Genomic DNA, 17,609 nt, shown 5'->3' on the forward strand with positions numbered 1-17,609 from the left:
GTCCATCACTATGGGAAATGTTAAACCTGGACTCATCTGGAAAAAAACATTTCTCTCGACAAACAAGGGTCTGCGGACATGATTTCGGCACCACATTCGGCGAGCTTGTCGATAACGTTGTGTCATGTAGGTCGTATGGCGGGACGTCGTGGTTTGATCCCGTGATGACGTAAATGTTATCGAACTGTGCTGGGGTGAATACGGCGAAGTCCTGGGATGGTCAGGGCAGCCATCACTGCAGTCTGAAACCTGTGGCGAAGATGGGTCACCCTCATCCATCTGTCCTGATGTAGCGTTGTTACACATTGTTACACGTGGACGTCCAGAACGTGTCGATCAATGACGTTATGTTCTGGTAGCGTCTCACCACATCCTCGATATCTCTAGGGTATACGTTCCGATAAATCCCCACTATACCCTTGACGCATCTACGGTTCAACACGATAATTGTATTACCTCCCTTTGCTGGCTCCGTATTTCCACAGCAGCCAATCACCTAGGCCGCCGTTATAACCGAGCTTGCCAGTGTAGCGGTCGCAACTGCGAAGGTTTGCTCGCAGTGCGACTCAGATTTTACTTAGGGAAATCATACAAACAAATTGACAGGTCCGTTTCAAACAACATATACAAGAACTCCTTCTACCTCTTCCAGAGAACCTTTATCGGACAGAGCCGTAGATGCGTCCAGGGTGTTCAGGTAGCGGTGGAAATGTGCAGCCACTTGTCGTTGAAACATTCCCTGAGGGGCCATCCCAATGGCTTCATGAGCAGACGTTAGCCTTGACATGCTGTGCGTTTATTTGTTTTTAACGATCGCAAGGGCAGGGGTTGAGCTTTCCAAAGTGACAGTATTGCGTGGCATTCATTTGCTCTGTTTCTCTTTCCCTGAATGCACGTGCAACAACGTATTGCACGCCTCAAGGACGAAACCACTGACGTCACGGAACGTCGCACGTACATGCATGTTGGATACATCTAACTAACCTCTGTGTTTAAATCCTTGGCTTAGATTTTCGAAGCTCTCTTAGCGTTAAGATAGTCAAAAGTGCCATACATTAACATTAACTTACGCCTGTCGTCGCTCTAAGGGGGCTTCGAAAATCTAGGCCCTTATCTGTCTGCACAGGTTTGATAAATTTAGATTAAATTTCTTTGCATGCACAGTTTCTTTATGTGCCTAGTATGTTCATTCACAAGCAAGTCCAGGATTGAAAACGAATGCAAGTAACCAAAACTGGGATTCACTGACAGCCAAAACATAACTCCGAAGTTTCAGCCTAGTTCGGTAGTATTCTATACTGAGACACTTACGCAACCTCTTAGCGACAAAGTCTTCGCACAGACTAATGGTTCATTTGGCTGCATCGATCGTCACACAACAGCACGCGTCCGTTGTTCTCTTCGGGAGCTTAAGGGTCCCGTGCAACTCACGTATGTTACAAAAACATGCAGACAAAACAGCTTTTCAGAAGTTCTTATTTAACAGCAAATGCTTCTATCTAAATAACACTTATGCTACAATAGCATCGTATGTCATGGCTGAAGATGGTAGGTTGCCATCGTTATATTATTGGAACTAATACTGGAGCATTATGTTAAACGTAAGTGCACTTGTTATTCATGTAATATGTTTATAATGTTGATTTTAATTGTCAGTCCAGGTTCTCATCAAAACAACCAGTGTTTACACCCTCGAAGCAGCTGATTGACCAGCAGAAAACTGCAATATGATACACATACGAGCTTAAACTTAATCTTCTCGAACCATCTGCTCTACGCTGCCGAGATAAAGAATACCACGGCTTCAGGAGGCCGGTTCCGAAGGCATATAAAGCACCGAATTTGGAACATTATGGCTGAATCTATAATTCAAAAAAAAAACGGAAAAGAAAGTGGAGAAATCTATGCATTAAACAATTCTGGCTTGAAACAATATCTTCATGTACAGTCATGTCAGTTGAATGAAACCATAATCTGACTTTTCAGAATCTAATCTTTACTTTGTGTAACTGGATTGGCCCTCCTTTCACAAAGCACTAAGGTGATCGTAAGTCACTAAGGTAACCTTAGTGCAATGTTAAAGAATGGGAGTTAAGGTTAGCCTTAGTAAAGGTTGCTTTGTGAAAGGGGACCCTGGGCCCTTACCCTCCAAAACGTTCTTAGCCCAAAGAATTCCTAACTTTAAAGGTTGAATTTGTTCCAGACATCACTGATGTCAAAGATGTTTCTGATGCACCCAATGTTGTGATAAATGAAATCTGAAATCTACTGAAGGGCATGCTGGAAATCCTGACCCTAACTATGGGGGAATGCAGTGATGGATTTTGCTGCTCAATATGTTTCCACATAATCCCAATTTGAATTTGATCTTGCAGTCGCAAATAAAACAGGTGTTACATTTGACCACTTTTCAAAAGATTTGTGAATTCATAGCTATGGGTCACAACAGCCTTGCCAACTTACTTGTACCTGAAGGATAATCTGGACTACCAGATGTCAGATGTTTGTGGAAGTCTTCCTTGCTGAGTGGATTAGATTGTTGACTTAGCATGCCTGTGAACTGGTGCCTCAGTCAGATGGGACTATGAGATACCATGCAGCAGCTGAACATGAATATTCGACAAGACTCATATCCCTTGTACTTCTTCGTTAAAGCAAAGCACCAGGCAGGGCAACAAAATGTACCATTCTGTAATGTTGTCCACATCAGGGAAGATGCTCTATCAACTTGCACACAGCTGGTCAGTTAAGGTTGATCATTACTAAAAGCATAATAGCTGAACGGAAGCTTTGAAAAACAGTTTTATTACAAAAGGTGTCATACATTAAACAATGGACTTGTGTGTTTTGTTTATAACATGAAACCCTGAATGTAAACCAGTCTTTGATCAGGAGGAAAAGAAACCCCATGACAGCATAGAAGTATAATGGAGTCCATCCATCAAAACGAGATGATACACAGCACACCATCATAAATTAGGAAGTACTGGCTCATTATGTAGGTTACCATGGTAACATACACAAAGTTAAAACACTTCATCAGTCTCACGAAAACACTCACTGACACTCTCATTTTCTCTCCCTCTCTCTCACACACACAGATATATATAGAAGAGAGAGGGTGTGTTCAGGTAGGAGCAAGATCACAATATCAGAGACAGTCAACTCTCACTCTGAGATGTGTGAGTATAGATTTATTGCTAAAATTGTATTCTCACCTTCCAGTCCATCATATGTTTTCAATGTATGCCACTATATTTGCATGACCTCATCAGAAGCCCATCTCAGGTAGAAGTAATCAGCAATCCATATGTATGATATAAGTATATTGATACACTCACATCAGTAAAGTGCACAATCCATGGACACATTGAATGTTGGGCTGTATACTCCTCAGAGAGCTGATAATACAGGTGGAATGTAGACTGATCACATGGAAGGGGAAATAATCTAATGTGTTTAGAGCATGCCAACATAGCTGTATCAGGTTTATAATCAATCATTACAGTCAAAGCAGTTATATCTAACATTTGCAGAAAATATCAATAGTTCTACTTATGAAGGTTTTTTTTATATCTCTAACTTGACCCTATTACTGACTGACCTAGCTATAACACAATACCTGACCTGTGAATGTTATGCAAATTACATTCAGATAATAAGAAACACAAACAGAATCATTTCTTGTATCTATGTTTATGTATCTGCAGGCATTTCATTCCCATCACTGGACGAAGTAAACTTAACTCTATTGTGGTACAGTGCAAGTGACTTAATTGTGGCAGTCTAGTCAATCTTTGATGGTTCAAGGTATGCCATGTTCAGGCAATGTAACTGTATACAAATTCTAACCTGTGCTTGAAAAAGGAAATGTGTTGGCCATAGCAATATTTTGAACTATAAAATCTGTAAATTGAGTTTGATTCAAATGGGAAATCCACATATCTTGATTAAATAGCTGGAGCAGTTAACAAGAAAGGGATTGTATGTTCAAGAAATCCAACGATATGATAAGCACAGGCTTATCAATAACCATCATATTGTCAGGGCTACAAGTCAGCATATGCTTCCCCACCACCTGCACCCATCACAAACACATGCAAAGGCATGTCAACCATTAACCTGAACAAGTCATGATGTGATACATAGTAAAATTAATGAAAGCTTAGCCATGACAGAGAGATGTTGAAGTGCATGATAGTGACAACACTTAGAGGAGCTGTTTAGCTGGCAACACTGTAGAATCCATGTTCCAGTTGATTAACATAGTTAACATTCCATATGTTATATTACATGCCAGATTTTAGTAAGCACTGAGCCATCGTTGTTGTCTTCCACATAACTGTGTCCAGAGCAAGCCATCATGTAACCTGTCAAGTATTAAACAAGATTGTACAACACACATCATTTGTATCAGTCTTACAAACAGTACTGTTTTGTCCATTATATCCTGAGGTGCATTTCAACACAATGCAAAACCTGGCACACTGTGAAACACTATAATGCATCTCACAAAGTTGGGTTAATTCTTGGAGTAAACCTACAGCTGACACAACCTTCTATTTCTCACTATTCCTCATGATGGTACATGTTTAAATGTCCACTGTTTGACTACCAGGATAATGTTCAGATAAATTATGACAAACATACCAAACTGCAAAGACAATCAGACACATACATGGCACAATGACACCATTGCATCAGGTCTTTGAGCACAATGGTAACAATCTCCTACACAGAGATCTCATTCAGTGATCAAATATTCCAGCAATGTACAAAAAACAGAGATCCTGATGGCAAAAATACTCCATGTGTTCCTAAATCCATTCTACCAAAGACTGGAGACATTTTGATGCAGTTGCTCAATACACAAAATCTAGGTACAAGCTTGATACCTCTTGGTTTTGACTCGAATGACTACAACTATGTGTGTGAGATGGAACAGTGTTCAACATTCCTATAGCACTTACATAGCCGAGGATGAACACTATCTATTTGTTCGTTTAACCCTGCACTCTGCAAAATTAAATTCCAGCTTTCAAATAATCAAGTTTGGAAAAGACAAGCCAGTATATGATGCTGTGAACTCTATCCTATTAACAATAATCAACTTTCCAAGACAACTTGATCCATTCAGCTGCATTGTGTGACACTGGTTTGGGGCACCAGTCCCGACCTGGAATCTCCAGATGTACAGCAGCTCCTACATTTTCCCATTGTCTTATTCCACACACAGAGAGAAAGATACTTCAAAAGCAGATTTCACATATTCACCAGACCCACAAACTTGTCACAGCACTCACATATCTTAGAGGTGTGTTTATCAGTGCCATCTTAAGTGAGTCACTTATTAGCCTCATAGTCATACAGTCTTACTTGTAGCTCCGGGAGGTCTGTCGACATCACAGACTATGTACACATCAGGAGATCACCATGTTGACATTCTTTACAGTTTGGCATTCACAAATGTCTGTCAACAGGCTGCAAAATGTGAATGTTTCCTCTTGGCAGACACACAGTTTGGCATTCACACTCGTCTGTTGACATCCTGCAAGATGTGAATGTTTCCTCTTGGCAGACTGACACTTTGGCATTCACACACGTCTGTCGACATCCTGCAAGATGTGAATCTTTCCTCTTGGCAGACTGACACTTTGACATTCACACACGTCTGTCGACATCCTGCAAGATGTGAATGTTTCCTCTGGGCAGACGTATAGTTCGGCATTCACACATCAGACATCCTCACTTTGCTTTTGCTGGGAATGTCATTGGTAATAAATCTTTGGCAGGAAATCCATGATTCACTAATAAAATTGTTGCCATGGCAACAAAAGGAGCCAAAACCAACCACTGTAGATCTTGGAGAATCAGTTGATTAAATCTGGAATGTGACACAAAGAGAGTATTTCAGTAGATGGTTAAAAAAATGAATATTATTACACTGTCCAAGAACTGTATAGCATATATTATGATATTTTATGAAGAAATGGTCTTCTTAGAGATGGTCAGTTAGTCGTGTTCATAGTTTGCTGGTTCTTAATATTTTGTGTTAATATATGTCTCAGGCAAAATTCCAGATACATCATTTTGTGGCAATGGCAACAAATGGAAGGCACGTATTTTGACTCATTTCAGTCTGAAGTTGCAACACTGCCCAATCAAATATCACTACACAGGAAGATTGCAACCATCTGATCAACACCCCTGGAATCAACCACAACTCGTCAGGTTGTCAATTACTTACTTAAGTGGAAATATGTCCTTAAATATCTGGCCATGCTGATTGGTCAACACAACTGTCACATGACCTCGACCTGGAACTGGCCACACTGGAACTTTGAGAATGTATATCCCCGGCTCTGACTGCTGTTCCGCTGCCAGTAGATGCTTACCGTAATACACCTGAAAAACAGGTAAAGCGCTATGAATATCATAAGGGATGCAACGATTCGATGACACTTACAATGTAACAGATACATAGATACAAATGATACATGCATTGTCATTTTGTGAGATGATCATGTGCTATAAATAGAACAGAAAGTGTTGGAGTTGGATACCATTATGTAGAGTGAGTGAGTGAGTAAGAGAGTGAATGAGTCACATGAAGTTCACAAAAAAACACATGTGAGTAAGTGAGTTCAGTTTTGATCTGCTTTTAGCGATATTCCACTTCCAGCAATATCACAGCAGGGGGCACCATAAATGGGCTTCACACATTGTACCCATGTGGGGATTTGACCCCAGGTCATCAGCACGTATACACATGTACCTTATAAACACAAATAATGCTCAGTTCATGTATAAACACTTTAGCATTTCACCTAATGGTAGAAGTAACACAATGCATGAGGAAACAGGGCAGACAATGAAGGCATGATTGTAACACGATATGTCCACTGCACCATTTTGAACAAAGTTTGTGGTTCATGACACCAGTGGTACTGTCAGTTCATATCATGACATGTATTTTCTTGCAAGATGTCCTGTGATATTACGCTCTACATATAATACGATTATTGCATTCATAAATTTTATAAATTATTCAGACTGAATATAAACACAAAGACCAAAATTTGCTGGAGACAGAGAAATTTCTATATCTTCTCCTCATGCACATAGCATACAATTGAAAAACATAAAAGCAGAGGCAATAACATATAAGTGGGAACAAAACACACAAGACCAATCTGATCAAAGTGAAACTGTCAGTCTGATACAATACCCGGCCTCTTGGAAGTCTTTCCTATCAATCAATCAGCATCAAGATCTTAAATCATAGAACGTACAACAGCAGCATAAAGAAACACTATCTGACTCCTGACTTCTGACTTCTGTTGATTTTAAGGAGACTGCATCATTCGATCCAAAGAGAATATACAAGACAATTTTTTTCAAAAATATACTCACATTTGTAGTTCAATAAAACAATCTGCAGACCACTGAACAAATGGTATGCCATTTGTCATCAACGTATCATCACACCCCATGACCTGTGACATATATGCTATATGGTACACCAACCTGCAAACCAAAGTGATACGTACTTGAATAGTGTAAGGCGCCTGCTTCAGGAAAGGGGATGTAGGTCCAGCTGACTCTATCACTTCATACTGCAGCCAGAAGGACCCGCCTGTCACCTCCACCAGATTCCTGGTGCTACTGGCAATGTACACACCAGTCTGCAACATGCACAATGTTACATCACAGACCACATCTTTGGAATCAGACTAACAACACAAATGAATGTTCTTGAAAAAGGTTCACGATTTAGAGTTACAAAAACATCCCTCATGGAAAGGAACACTGACTTCTGAGATCACATGGTGGACTGAACAGGAAACACAATAAAGCCTTAAGATATTTACATGATTGGTTTGTCATACAGGTGCAAGGCAATCTGAAAAATGGCCATATGTCTTATAACAAATGGATTTAAACTAAAATGTTAAGTTCATCTGTGGATGGATGTTCAATGCAACATATCAATGAATGCTCAAAGACACTGAACAGTTTCTGGTAAAAGTTGGAACTGTATAACTCATCAACATCATTCGCTCTACTGACGGTTGATTCCAAAAGGAAATATGGCCTGATCTGAACTCAGCAATATCTTTTGTAGAATTCAGGCAATGACTATACTTCTTGTACCTTCTGGTCATGGACTGTGAAGTCATTGGCTGTTTTCGTAACAGCAGGCCAGGCCAGCAGCTGAATCCCTTGATACCATGTCTCCTCTATCCATTCCCTAGGAAGCAGTTCAACTCCCGTCCCAAGGCAGAACAGAGTTCCATCATTGGTGGACACCAGGAGCTCCAAGCCCCGGGACATCTGGATTAACTCATGGCTGACAATCTCCACCAATGAATTCTCCCCCAGAGGCAGGTGGGCCTGACACATCTGATCCCCAGATACAAAGTACAGGTTGCTGTCGTCTGCTACAAACACCTGGAAGTCAAACATAAATGTGACTAAATTTATGTTGCATCAGCATTATTTTATTAATATCTTGGCAGCAAATAATTCAGCCTCAACCTGACAAATCTACAACTGACATTATAAACCATTACATCATACCAAAAACTATCACCCTGTATGAGCGTTTAGGAAAAAATTCCCATACATCAGATTACATACCAAGTCTATGTTGTGGTCAGTGGAACCAATCTTTGTCAGAAGAATATTTCCTGCTATCCTTGTGCCAAACTTCATAGGCCATTTTGGGAGGGATTTTCCATTAGTGCCATTCAGAGCATATACATTTCTGGAACCAGAGATCATTGTGGTTAAGTATAAAATGCTCTCAGTTCTATATGATCAAATTCATTTTCATATACAGGTGAAACACAAGTGTAGAATGAGCACAGCACTCATACTTCCGCTTCCTACTTTGGGACATTGAAATGACTGCTATTGAGATACAATGTGACAAGGATCAGAAGCTCACAAGACCGTCTCCTCTGCTCTACTAAACTTTTTATACATGTTAGATAATAGTTTTGCCATGTACACATTTATTTGCACAAATGAAATGAAGAAATTAACTGTTTAGAATTAATCAGAACTTGACTTGTACTTATGACATGAACAAAACAACCCATGTAGATACAGACAATAAATCACCTGTTGATAACATCAAGGAAATAACTAATGTAGATACAGAGTATAAACCACATATTGGTACATATGACATGAAGAAAGACCATGAAAAGTAAAAAGTTAACATCACTCTTTGAATAATCATATTTTGCAAATAAACTTAACATGGGTCTTGTCTATTAAGTATGGTGAATCAACATTTAATGATATATAATTTCAAACACATTTTATGTTGCCATGAAAACAACAACAAATAAATTTTAATAATTTGAAATAATAATAAATTTGAAATAAATTTAAATAGCAAAAGATACATCTACTGGTAATGATTAATTTGTGTGTGAAGTTTGTTGAACCTAGCATGTAAAATTTAAGTTATATACTCCGGACAAAGTTTCAGGGTGGACAGAAGGATTTACAGAATGAACGTTATACACCCACGTTACTTCATAGTGGGGCTATAATAACAACATGATACACATCAAAGGGGAAAATGTAAGCATGTTAGTTGCTGTAATACAGAAAGCACAATGTCCTGGAGTGTACTCCCACTCCTTCATCAAGTCATCAGGTGATGAAGGTGTGAGAATGTACTCAGAAACCTGATCAGGTGATGAAGGAAAGAGAATGTATTCCAAATTGTCATTAGGTGATACAGGAGTGACAATACACTGTAAAATGTCTTGTTCCTGATATTACAGAATATAATATGTTCATTTCATCATTTCATATTTCTGCATTATTCAATCAGCGTCATTACGTTGTGATAACAACTCTTAAAAACAAAAACATACTGAAGTCAACTCTTTTCAGTAAACCTGTCATCAATAAGTAGTGGATTCAATTTTACACAGGATTCCTGTAGTAAAAATATAACCATCCAAAATATTTAACATCTCTTATCTAACAATGAAAGAATATGTTTTGCACCTACAACTTATTTTCAAATGGCAAATATCATCAGTCAATCGTCTCTATAATAATACTATAGCAATTTTGTCTAAGGGCAAAAAATATGAAAAATGGAAAAAAAAAAGATGCTGCTTATTTAACATTTTTAAAATTACAATGAGAAACAGCTGTACTCAAAATCATAATTGAGGTTATATGAATGAAGGTCAGTCTCCACTAAACACATACCCATCACTTGTTGCTATGATAACATCAAGTATTCCATCCTGATTAACATCCGTGATCCGACTTCCAGGCGATGATGAGCCAGTTACCTCACCTTCCCACAAGGTGGTGCCATCTCTGTCTACACATACAACATTACCACTTGTGTCTATTCCAATAATCTCAAGTTTGCCATCTCTGTTAATGTCTTCTACTGTCACCTGGAGGAGATAGTGGCATTAAGCAGGTAAGCCATTGTCAGGATGACGTGGGAAGATTCAAATGATTATGTTTCACATGCAAACAATCTAATTATCTCCCCTTTTTCATTGTTACAATCTAGGATTGGGTGGTCAAACTAGCTGACTTGGTTGACTCGTCATCATATTCCCATTGTGTAGGTTGATGCTCATGCTGTTGATCACTGGATTGTCTGGACCAGACTTGACTATTTACAAACTGAGGCCATTTAGCAGGAATATTGCCCAAAGTGGTGTTACACAGCAGACAAACAAAATAAACATTGTTCTAAACCTGACAGCTCTATTTTGTTCTGGATTTCTAAAGATATTCTTCTGAAGTCTGAATGGTATTTTATTTAGAAACACCTGAGTGAGTGAGTTTGAGTAAGTGAGTGAGTTTGGTTTAACTCTGAACAGTATTCCAGTTACATCACAGGTCTCACACATTTACCACTATGTTGGATGACATGAGAATCAGTATAGCACTGATAAGCTAACAACAGAATCATATCAAATCAGGATTCGAACTAAAAGACACAGGGTTTCTGGCATTACCAAGGGGCACAACTCTGCATAGCAAGTTGCAGCTCCTTAAATGGCTTCCATAACTATGGTGTGATAAGTAACTGATCACAAGATGTTAACTATCATAAATACTTCATAATTACTGCCGTAATATTTCTTTCGGTGTAGAATCTGACACACAGGAAGTGATAGCTTGATTGCTAGCACCACAAGAAATATTGAAAAAAATTTGCTTAAAAATCTGATCATCTTTACTATCTTGTCATCATTGTACTTAAACAAAATTCTATTTTTTATAGCCTCTATTGTAGAATGATGAAACTGAAGTAAGACAATTTTGGTAAAAGTGAACAGGACATGGTATGACACCACCTGTCCTCAGTATCCAAAAACTTAACTGCTCTTGCTAAATTCATCTCACCTGACCATGTAAACTGTTCATATTTTTGGGGAAGCCTTTTCGCTGATGACCAAACTTGTCCAGGACATGCAGATTGCCAGCTGAGGTAGCAAGAAGAACCTCGAGATCGCTGCCGTTGCTGTCAAGGTCAATGACAGTTGGGGAGAACAGAGCAAAAGCAGGGAATTGGGCATATACCTGCAAAACAAAAACACTTGTTGACCATCTCCATCTCTCCATAGTACAAATACAATTTCAATTTAGACTTGGGTTCAACTACCTGGCCATACCTGCGTTAAATCATGGAACAGCTATTTAAGAAACCTGCAAACCCATGTTAAGTCAAGGACTTATTAAGAAATCTAGTCATTTACATACCATCATTACAATGAGGCAAAGAGGTACCTGTGTTAGATCCAGGTAGACATGCCTCAGAGGTTCCAGGCTGGTCAGATTGAGAACTGACACGCCATCCACTAAATACCTACTGAAGTGTGGAATTTTCAGATACTTCAGATGTTGCTGCTTTTCAGGAGTTCTGGAACACGAAGTTCAAACCTTCTTGCTCAATAACACCTGAACACAATTCATTTATCTAACGATCATTGATATTGTCATATATAATATGCAAATTACTTTCATTTGTTAAGGAAAACATTACTCAGGAAGAGTGCTTAAATAGGTTTTCTTCATGAAACAAAAGCGCAGAGTAAGCATAGTAACAAAAACCAACTGGGCATGTATTGCAGTCAGATCTATAAGCATGATAAGGAACGTCAGTTGTCAAGCATGGACTGAACAGCATGATACATGGGACACAGAGAATTTGAACAACAGTTTTTATTCATAGTAAGAAACCTTAAAAACATGCCTTTTTCCAACAAGTGTTTCAAACAGATAATGGCCTAAGTCAGTGCTTTTCTATCATGTTTCTCTCCATTTTCTCCTGACAAAAATCTTACCTGTAATCCTCTTCATCAAAGAAGTAGGTGACAGGTAGAACCAGTTCCTCCAGCCTGCCATCACGGTTGAGGTCTGCCAGAGCAGGTGTGGCATATACATGGGGATCAACCGGTAGGTAGGCCTATATACACAGTGGAATACACAACTGTATTAATAGCATGTAAATCAGCTAAATCGCTCATGATCATGCCCTACATCATCCAACACCCTTCCAATGCATGCCAAGTCTCAATGTAATAACATCAGATTTCTGGCTTGTCTTTGGGTTGTGCAGCAACACACAATACAGAGCACCACCAAGAACATCCAGAAATACCCTCATCAACAATCTGCCCCCTCTCAGACCCCATTATGGCACTGTCAGCTATGAAACTCAGAGACTTTTAAAGTGAGTGAGTATGACTTTATAACACTTCTACTTTCAGCAATAACCCACCTGTATCACAGTAGGGAACACTCTGGTCTTTTGCATGATGAGTGCATACCTTAACCCCCAGACCACCCACTTCCTCAAGACTCTTTAAACAACTAAATAGTAAATCTAACATAGTTTTCTAGAAGAAAAACAGCAATCAAACACCATTAAATCCACAGGAAACCACCATTCAGCCAACAACCACTGGATACAGTAAACTTTGTTCCATGTAGTTGTGGACATGCTTACGTTGTTGAAATATCCAGACCCTTCACAATGAAAATAAAAAAAACCATCAGACCTGACACACTGTTACAGAAACCAAAACCTTGCACTGGGTGGTTAATAATACAAATAAAGTCATGTTAACAATTGCTGGGCCCGTCAACTCTAAGATATGACCACAAGCATGCTACCACAAAGCTGACATAATGTAACCCAGTACTCTCAATCTCAGCTCACACATCACCATGAACACTTACGTGTTACTCCATTAAAATGGTGAGTGAGTGAGTGAGTGAGTGAGTGAGTGAGTTAGTCAGTGAGTCAGTGAGTGAGTCAGTCAGTCAGTCAGTTGGGTTTTACACCACTTTTAGCAATATTCCAGCACCATCACAATGGGGGACACCAGAAATGGGCTTCAGCCCTTGTACCCACGTGGGACATGTTCAGTGAAGTAGTTGTATACAATACTGAGTAAGAACTCACTGAAAATTCAGATCCATCACAATGTAGTATTCAAAAAACATCAGACCTTGAATACAGAAACCAAAACCTTGGACTGTGTGGTTAATAATACATGTATAAGCTTGTAAAGTGTCACCATTCGCCCAAAGTCCACTGATGATATTTTGGTGTTGCTAATTAGCATGATGTTGCTAATAGCATGGTCGTTCTATTCAATAATGACTCAGCTACATGAAACTTACACTTGTCTTTGTGACATGGTCAGCAATGTACTGATGGATTTCATCATGTCCAGCATACAGAACTTTCTCATGCCAGTCCTTCAGGACATATACAGGAGGTAGCTGAAAGCAATAGACATGTTCGTCATAAGGACCAAATATTGAAAGCATATTATGACAATAGGAATATACTATATGTTTCACCACGATGACTTTATCATTGCATATGCAAAACTGGACTGTTACATTATCTTTAAATGAAGTAGATACAATTTGTACTCATTGTGAGTGGATTAACACTGCTCTTCTTTTTCAGTGACTGTCTTATGTGACTCATATAAAGTGTCTCAAAAGACGACTGTACTATTTTCTGTTATAGATTTCGGATTCACTCTGTCAAATCCGTAAACTAATAATTCAATAATTAGTGATACCCAATTAGTTTATGAAATGCTAGAGGGAAGCATTTATACAGAGCACAGTTGTTACCTGATATGTGTACTGGGGCATATGTGTTCCATCATATTTGAAAAACTTCAGTTCCCCAGATGACATGACAAACAGAATGTCCAGCATCCCATCTCCATCAATATCATACTGAAACACAATCAGACAGCTGGAACATTGGCTGCTATAGTTCTAGCTGTAAAGTCAACTTATTAATGGCAGATCTACTGGCACACCAGCTCCAATCTGAAAAACAGTCTGTCCCTGTACATACCACTTGAAAACACCTTTTCATAAACACAAAGTCTGATTACTGTGTCACAGCCATAAAAATTTCCAAGCCCCATACTGGGATTCGAAACACAGACAATCTGATCTGACGCTGGAAGCCTTGTCCACATGACCAAAGACATTAACCCTGTCATCAAGATGGCATGGTAAGGATGCCATCTATGGGATGAAGCCACATACTGCTAGAGTGGCATTAATGATTTCATCAGAACTTTGAGTTTGAAAGTACCTGAAGTGGACTTGAATGAATAGAGTTCTCCAAGTTTTGAGAAGGCCAACATGAGTTCTCCAGTGTTTTGCCATTCTCTCCATTCAACACTGTGAGCGCCTCACTGAACGGTGCAGCAATGACATCAGTCACTCCATCCCCATCTACATCAGCAAGTAGCGGGGATGCAGCAAATGGTGAATATCCCACCTCGGCCTGCCACAGGATTTTCAGGTTATAGCCACACCTAGAAACACAACAAAAACATCTGATGAAAAATTGTACCTACAAAAAGAAAAGCCACTGACAAAATGATGATTATATTTTCCCAATGGGGGTTCAAGTTCATTCACTATGGCTATAATCACTGCTACATTAGGATTCTACAGAAAAATTTAAGGTATTGCTGGCATCTGATATAAGCACACAATACGCACATGAAACACATCAACAAATGCACATTTTAACATAATTATCATAACGCTGCTCAAAACCCAAAGGTAATACATGTGTCAGATGTTTACCTGTTTGCTGATAAACCTAGACACATAACTGAAGCCAAGTAGGAATAGGATTCGAACTCACAATCATGGCTTTCTGGAGGGGTGCCTCTCTGGGTGACACATTTGGGGGCCTTAGAAAAACTCACCTGTGCTTCCTTTCATGTTGGAAAATATGTTAGCAACTAGCTTTTCAGTTAATAATGATGTGTCATTACATGATGTGATGTTCTAGAAAGAAGGATGTGTTATCATCACTGACAATCCACATCCATACATCATAAAATTCAGTACCCTAAATCTAGGTTCAAATCCAACTTGATGTCAACGTAGGATTGATTCATTTGATTCTTTGAAGAGTTCGGATATGAAGTATTTATCCGTTTCCAAGCTGACAAGCGGAATCCCCACAACATCCCCGTATATTCTCACCTATTCATAGCAAGACATGATAAATCCTGACGTTGGAAATGGCCCACGAGATCACGAAACGAGCGCTACAGATGGTTCCTACATTCGAGAGAGCTGCTTAACTATTGACTACTGTTGCAGGGGATGACATCCTGACATGCAGATACCATGACAAGCCGTCCGTGGTTCGACTAACGGAACTTTGTCTTTTATATGGCATCATCTACATGGCCGTTCTAGGGCTAAGCACAACAGCTACCATCGACATGGCACTATTTTCACTATTTTCTTGAATATTAACAGTTTTTTCTCATGATTTTGTGTTTACCTTTTTATTTCTTTATGTTCCGATTTCACTTTCGATGCAATATGATGCTCATCTCCATTACAGGGTTGAAATGACGTTAACAAAACAACGGATAACCAAACAACACACTCTGAGCCCGTGGGCGCAGACATCTTGAAATACAACGCCATCACACGAAAGGGAGCTAACTCTAGCTGACAGAAGCGTGACCAGGAAATGTTCATTGCACATCCAGGGGAGTAGCTACCATTATTACGAAGAGCCCGGTGCGCTTGATTTTGGCGAATATTGGACAAACCCTCAATACCATCTAAACATAAAGCTTTGCAACCTATCAGGCCTACATGATCTGTCACGCGCCTGACATCCCATACTGTGACACTTGGGCCTTGCTCAAACCAGGGAGACTATATAGAGATGTAGTAGAATATCCCTGCTCAATCACAATTTTAATTGAAAAGAAAAGGTAAATCATGTTCAAGCTTTGTTTACAGATTAATCATGCTGAATATAAAATCTAAATCAGTGGTCGAAATGCCATATGCACTGGCGGACGCTATTTGTTTGTTTTAGCATCCCAGTGGCGCAAGAAAGGACCGTAATTTTATCTCTTAGCCTGATTGGTCCGGGAAGGCTTGACGCATGGGCACCCCTGGCAGTGGCCCTGGCGCGACATGAACATTGTTCCCATGCTACTTGGTTAACGATAAGGTCGTGGTTCGAATCCCAGAACCCAGACTAATAAGACAGACCGAGTGTCTTACACGGTGAACGTGTATAAGGTTTGCATACGGGATTTGCCCACCTTTGACGTAAAAGAAGAATGTCTAAAACTGACTCATCTTGACTCGTCCAAATCCAGGTTGCAGAAGACTTGATGACGTGCAAACGGGAATACGGCAATGTGTGTTATGATATATGCTAATGAAAGTAGTTGACGAAATCTACAAGTTGTTTAAGGTGTTGCATGTTACAATTGCACTTGTCTAGCAAATGTGTTACTGTAGGTGCCTCGTTTGGCAAGTTTCTTCGGTCGAAATATGCAACTGCTTACTCAGCAGTGAACGGGTACCCGGAAAGAGATAACAATATGGATAAAAATGCTGCATATCTTTGAGACAGACTGCCACTGAGGTTTGTCGCCATCCATCCACAGTCTATAGGTTGGTATGATGCGATGGACAAAATGCCGTCATGTCGACCCCTTTGTACAAGTGGTAAAGAACCGGAAGTTCTAGACTAACATTTAGGGCCTGTGAAGGTCCCGGTTAGAATTGGTTTACAGTAACTTCTTTGTCTTGTCAAACCCATGTTTTGAGTTCCGTCACCCATCCAATATCTTCATACACAAGTCTCGTGAAGAGCAGGGTTGAAACCGGTCATCAGCAATACATGCTTGTCCCAAGAGGAGATAACTGGATCGCTGGTCAGGCTCACTGACTTGGTTGTCACATGTCACTGTTTCCCAATTCCGTAGATTGATGCTCATGATGTTGATCACTGGGCCATCTGTTCCAGACACGATTATTTACTGACTGCCATCATATAGCTGGAATATTGCTGAGTGCGGCTTTAAACAACCAACCTACCAACCAACATTTTCTGTCAGCACTGGACTGTTACATATTTTACAGAAGAAAATGTCTTTTTTGTTTATGTTCATTAAGTATAATAAAAATGTGAATTCAAATGGACTAAATGTATTACAATAGGTATCCACTAGCATCATTGCGTTTAAATAGTAGCAGGGAATTATCACGGCCCATGTGAAAAC

At 39.5% G+C, this 17,609-nt stretch overlaps 1 protein-coding gene across 2 annotated transcripts; it reads right to left on the bottom strand.

Moving 5' to 3' along the window:
- Nucleotides 1-2,789: 2,789 nt before the first annotated feature.
- LOC137294812 (uncharacterized) lies at nt 2,790-15,994 on the bottom strand. 2 transcript variants are annotated; one of them, XM_067825932.1, is made up of 14 exons: nt 15,857-15,994; nt 14,639-14,864; nt 14,161-14,268; nt 13,693-13,794; nt 12,348-12,469; nt 11,791-11,923; nt 11,407-11,583; nt 10,243-10,439; nt 8,641-8,767; nt 8,155-8,451; nt 7,551-7,685; nt 6,248-6,405; nt 5,733-5,884; nt 5,507-5,537 (listed from the first exon to the last, which is right to left on the bottom strand). In XM_067825932.1, the coding sequence occupies exons 1-13, from the start codon at nt 15,985-15,987 to the stop codon at nt 5,746-5,748; spliced, it is 2,052 nt and encodes a 683-aa protein (XP_067682033.1). In that variant the 5' UTR covers nt 15,988-15,994; the 3' UTR covers nt 5,507-5,537; nt 5,733-5,745. The 2 variants fall into 2 exon arrangements, with proteins under 2 accessions (XP_067682032.1, XP_067682033.1); XM_067825931.1 differs by having other exon boundaries at nt 2,790-5,884.
- Between the last annotated feature and the right edge of the window lie 1,615 nt (nt 15,995-17,609).

This window comes from Haliotis asinina, chromosome 8 (genome assembly GCF_037392515.1).
Source record: "Haliotis asinina isolate JCU_RB_2024 chromosome 8, JCU_Hal_asi_v2, whole genome shotgun sequence".
In the NCBI taxonomy this organism is placed as follows: Eukaryota; Metazoa; Mollusca; class Gastropoda; order Lepetellida; family Haliotidae; genus Haliotis; species Haliotis asinina.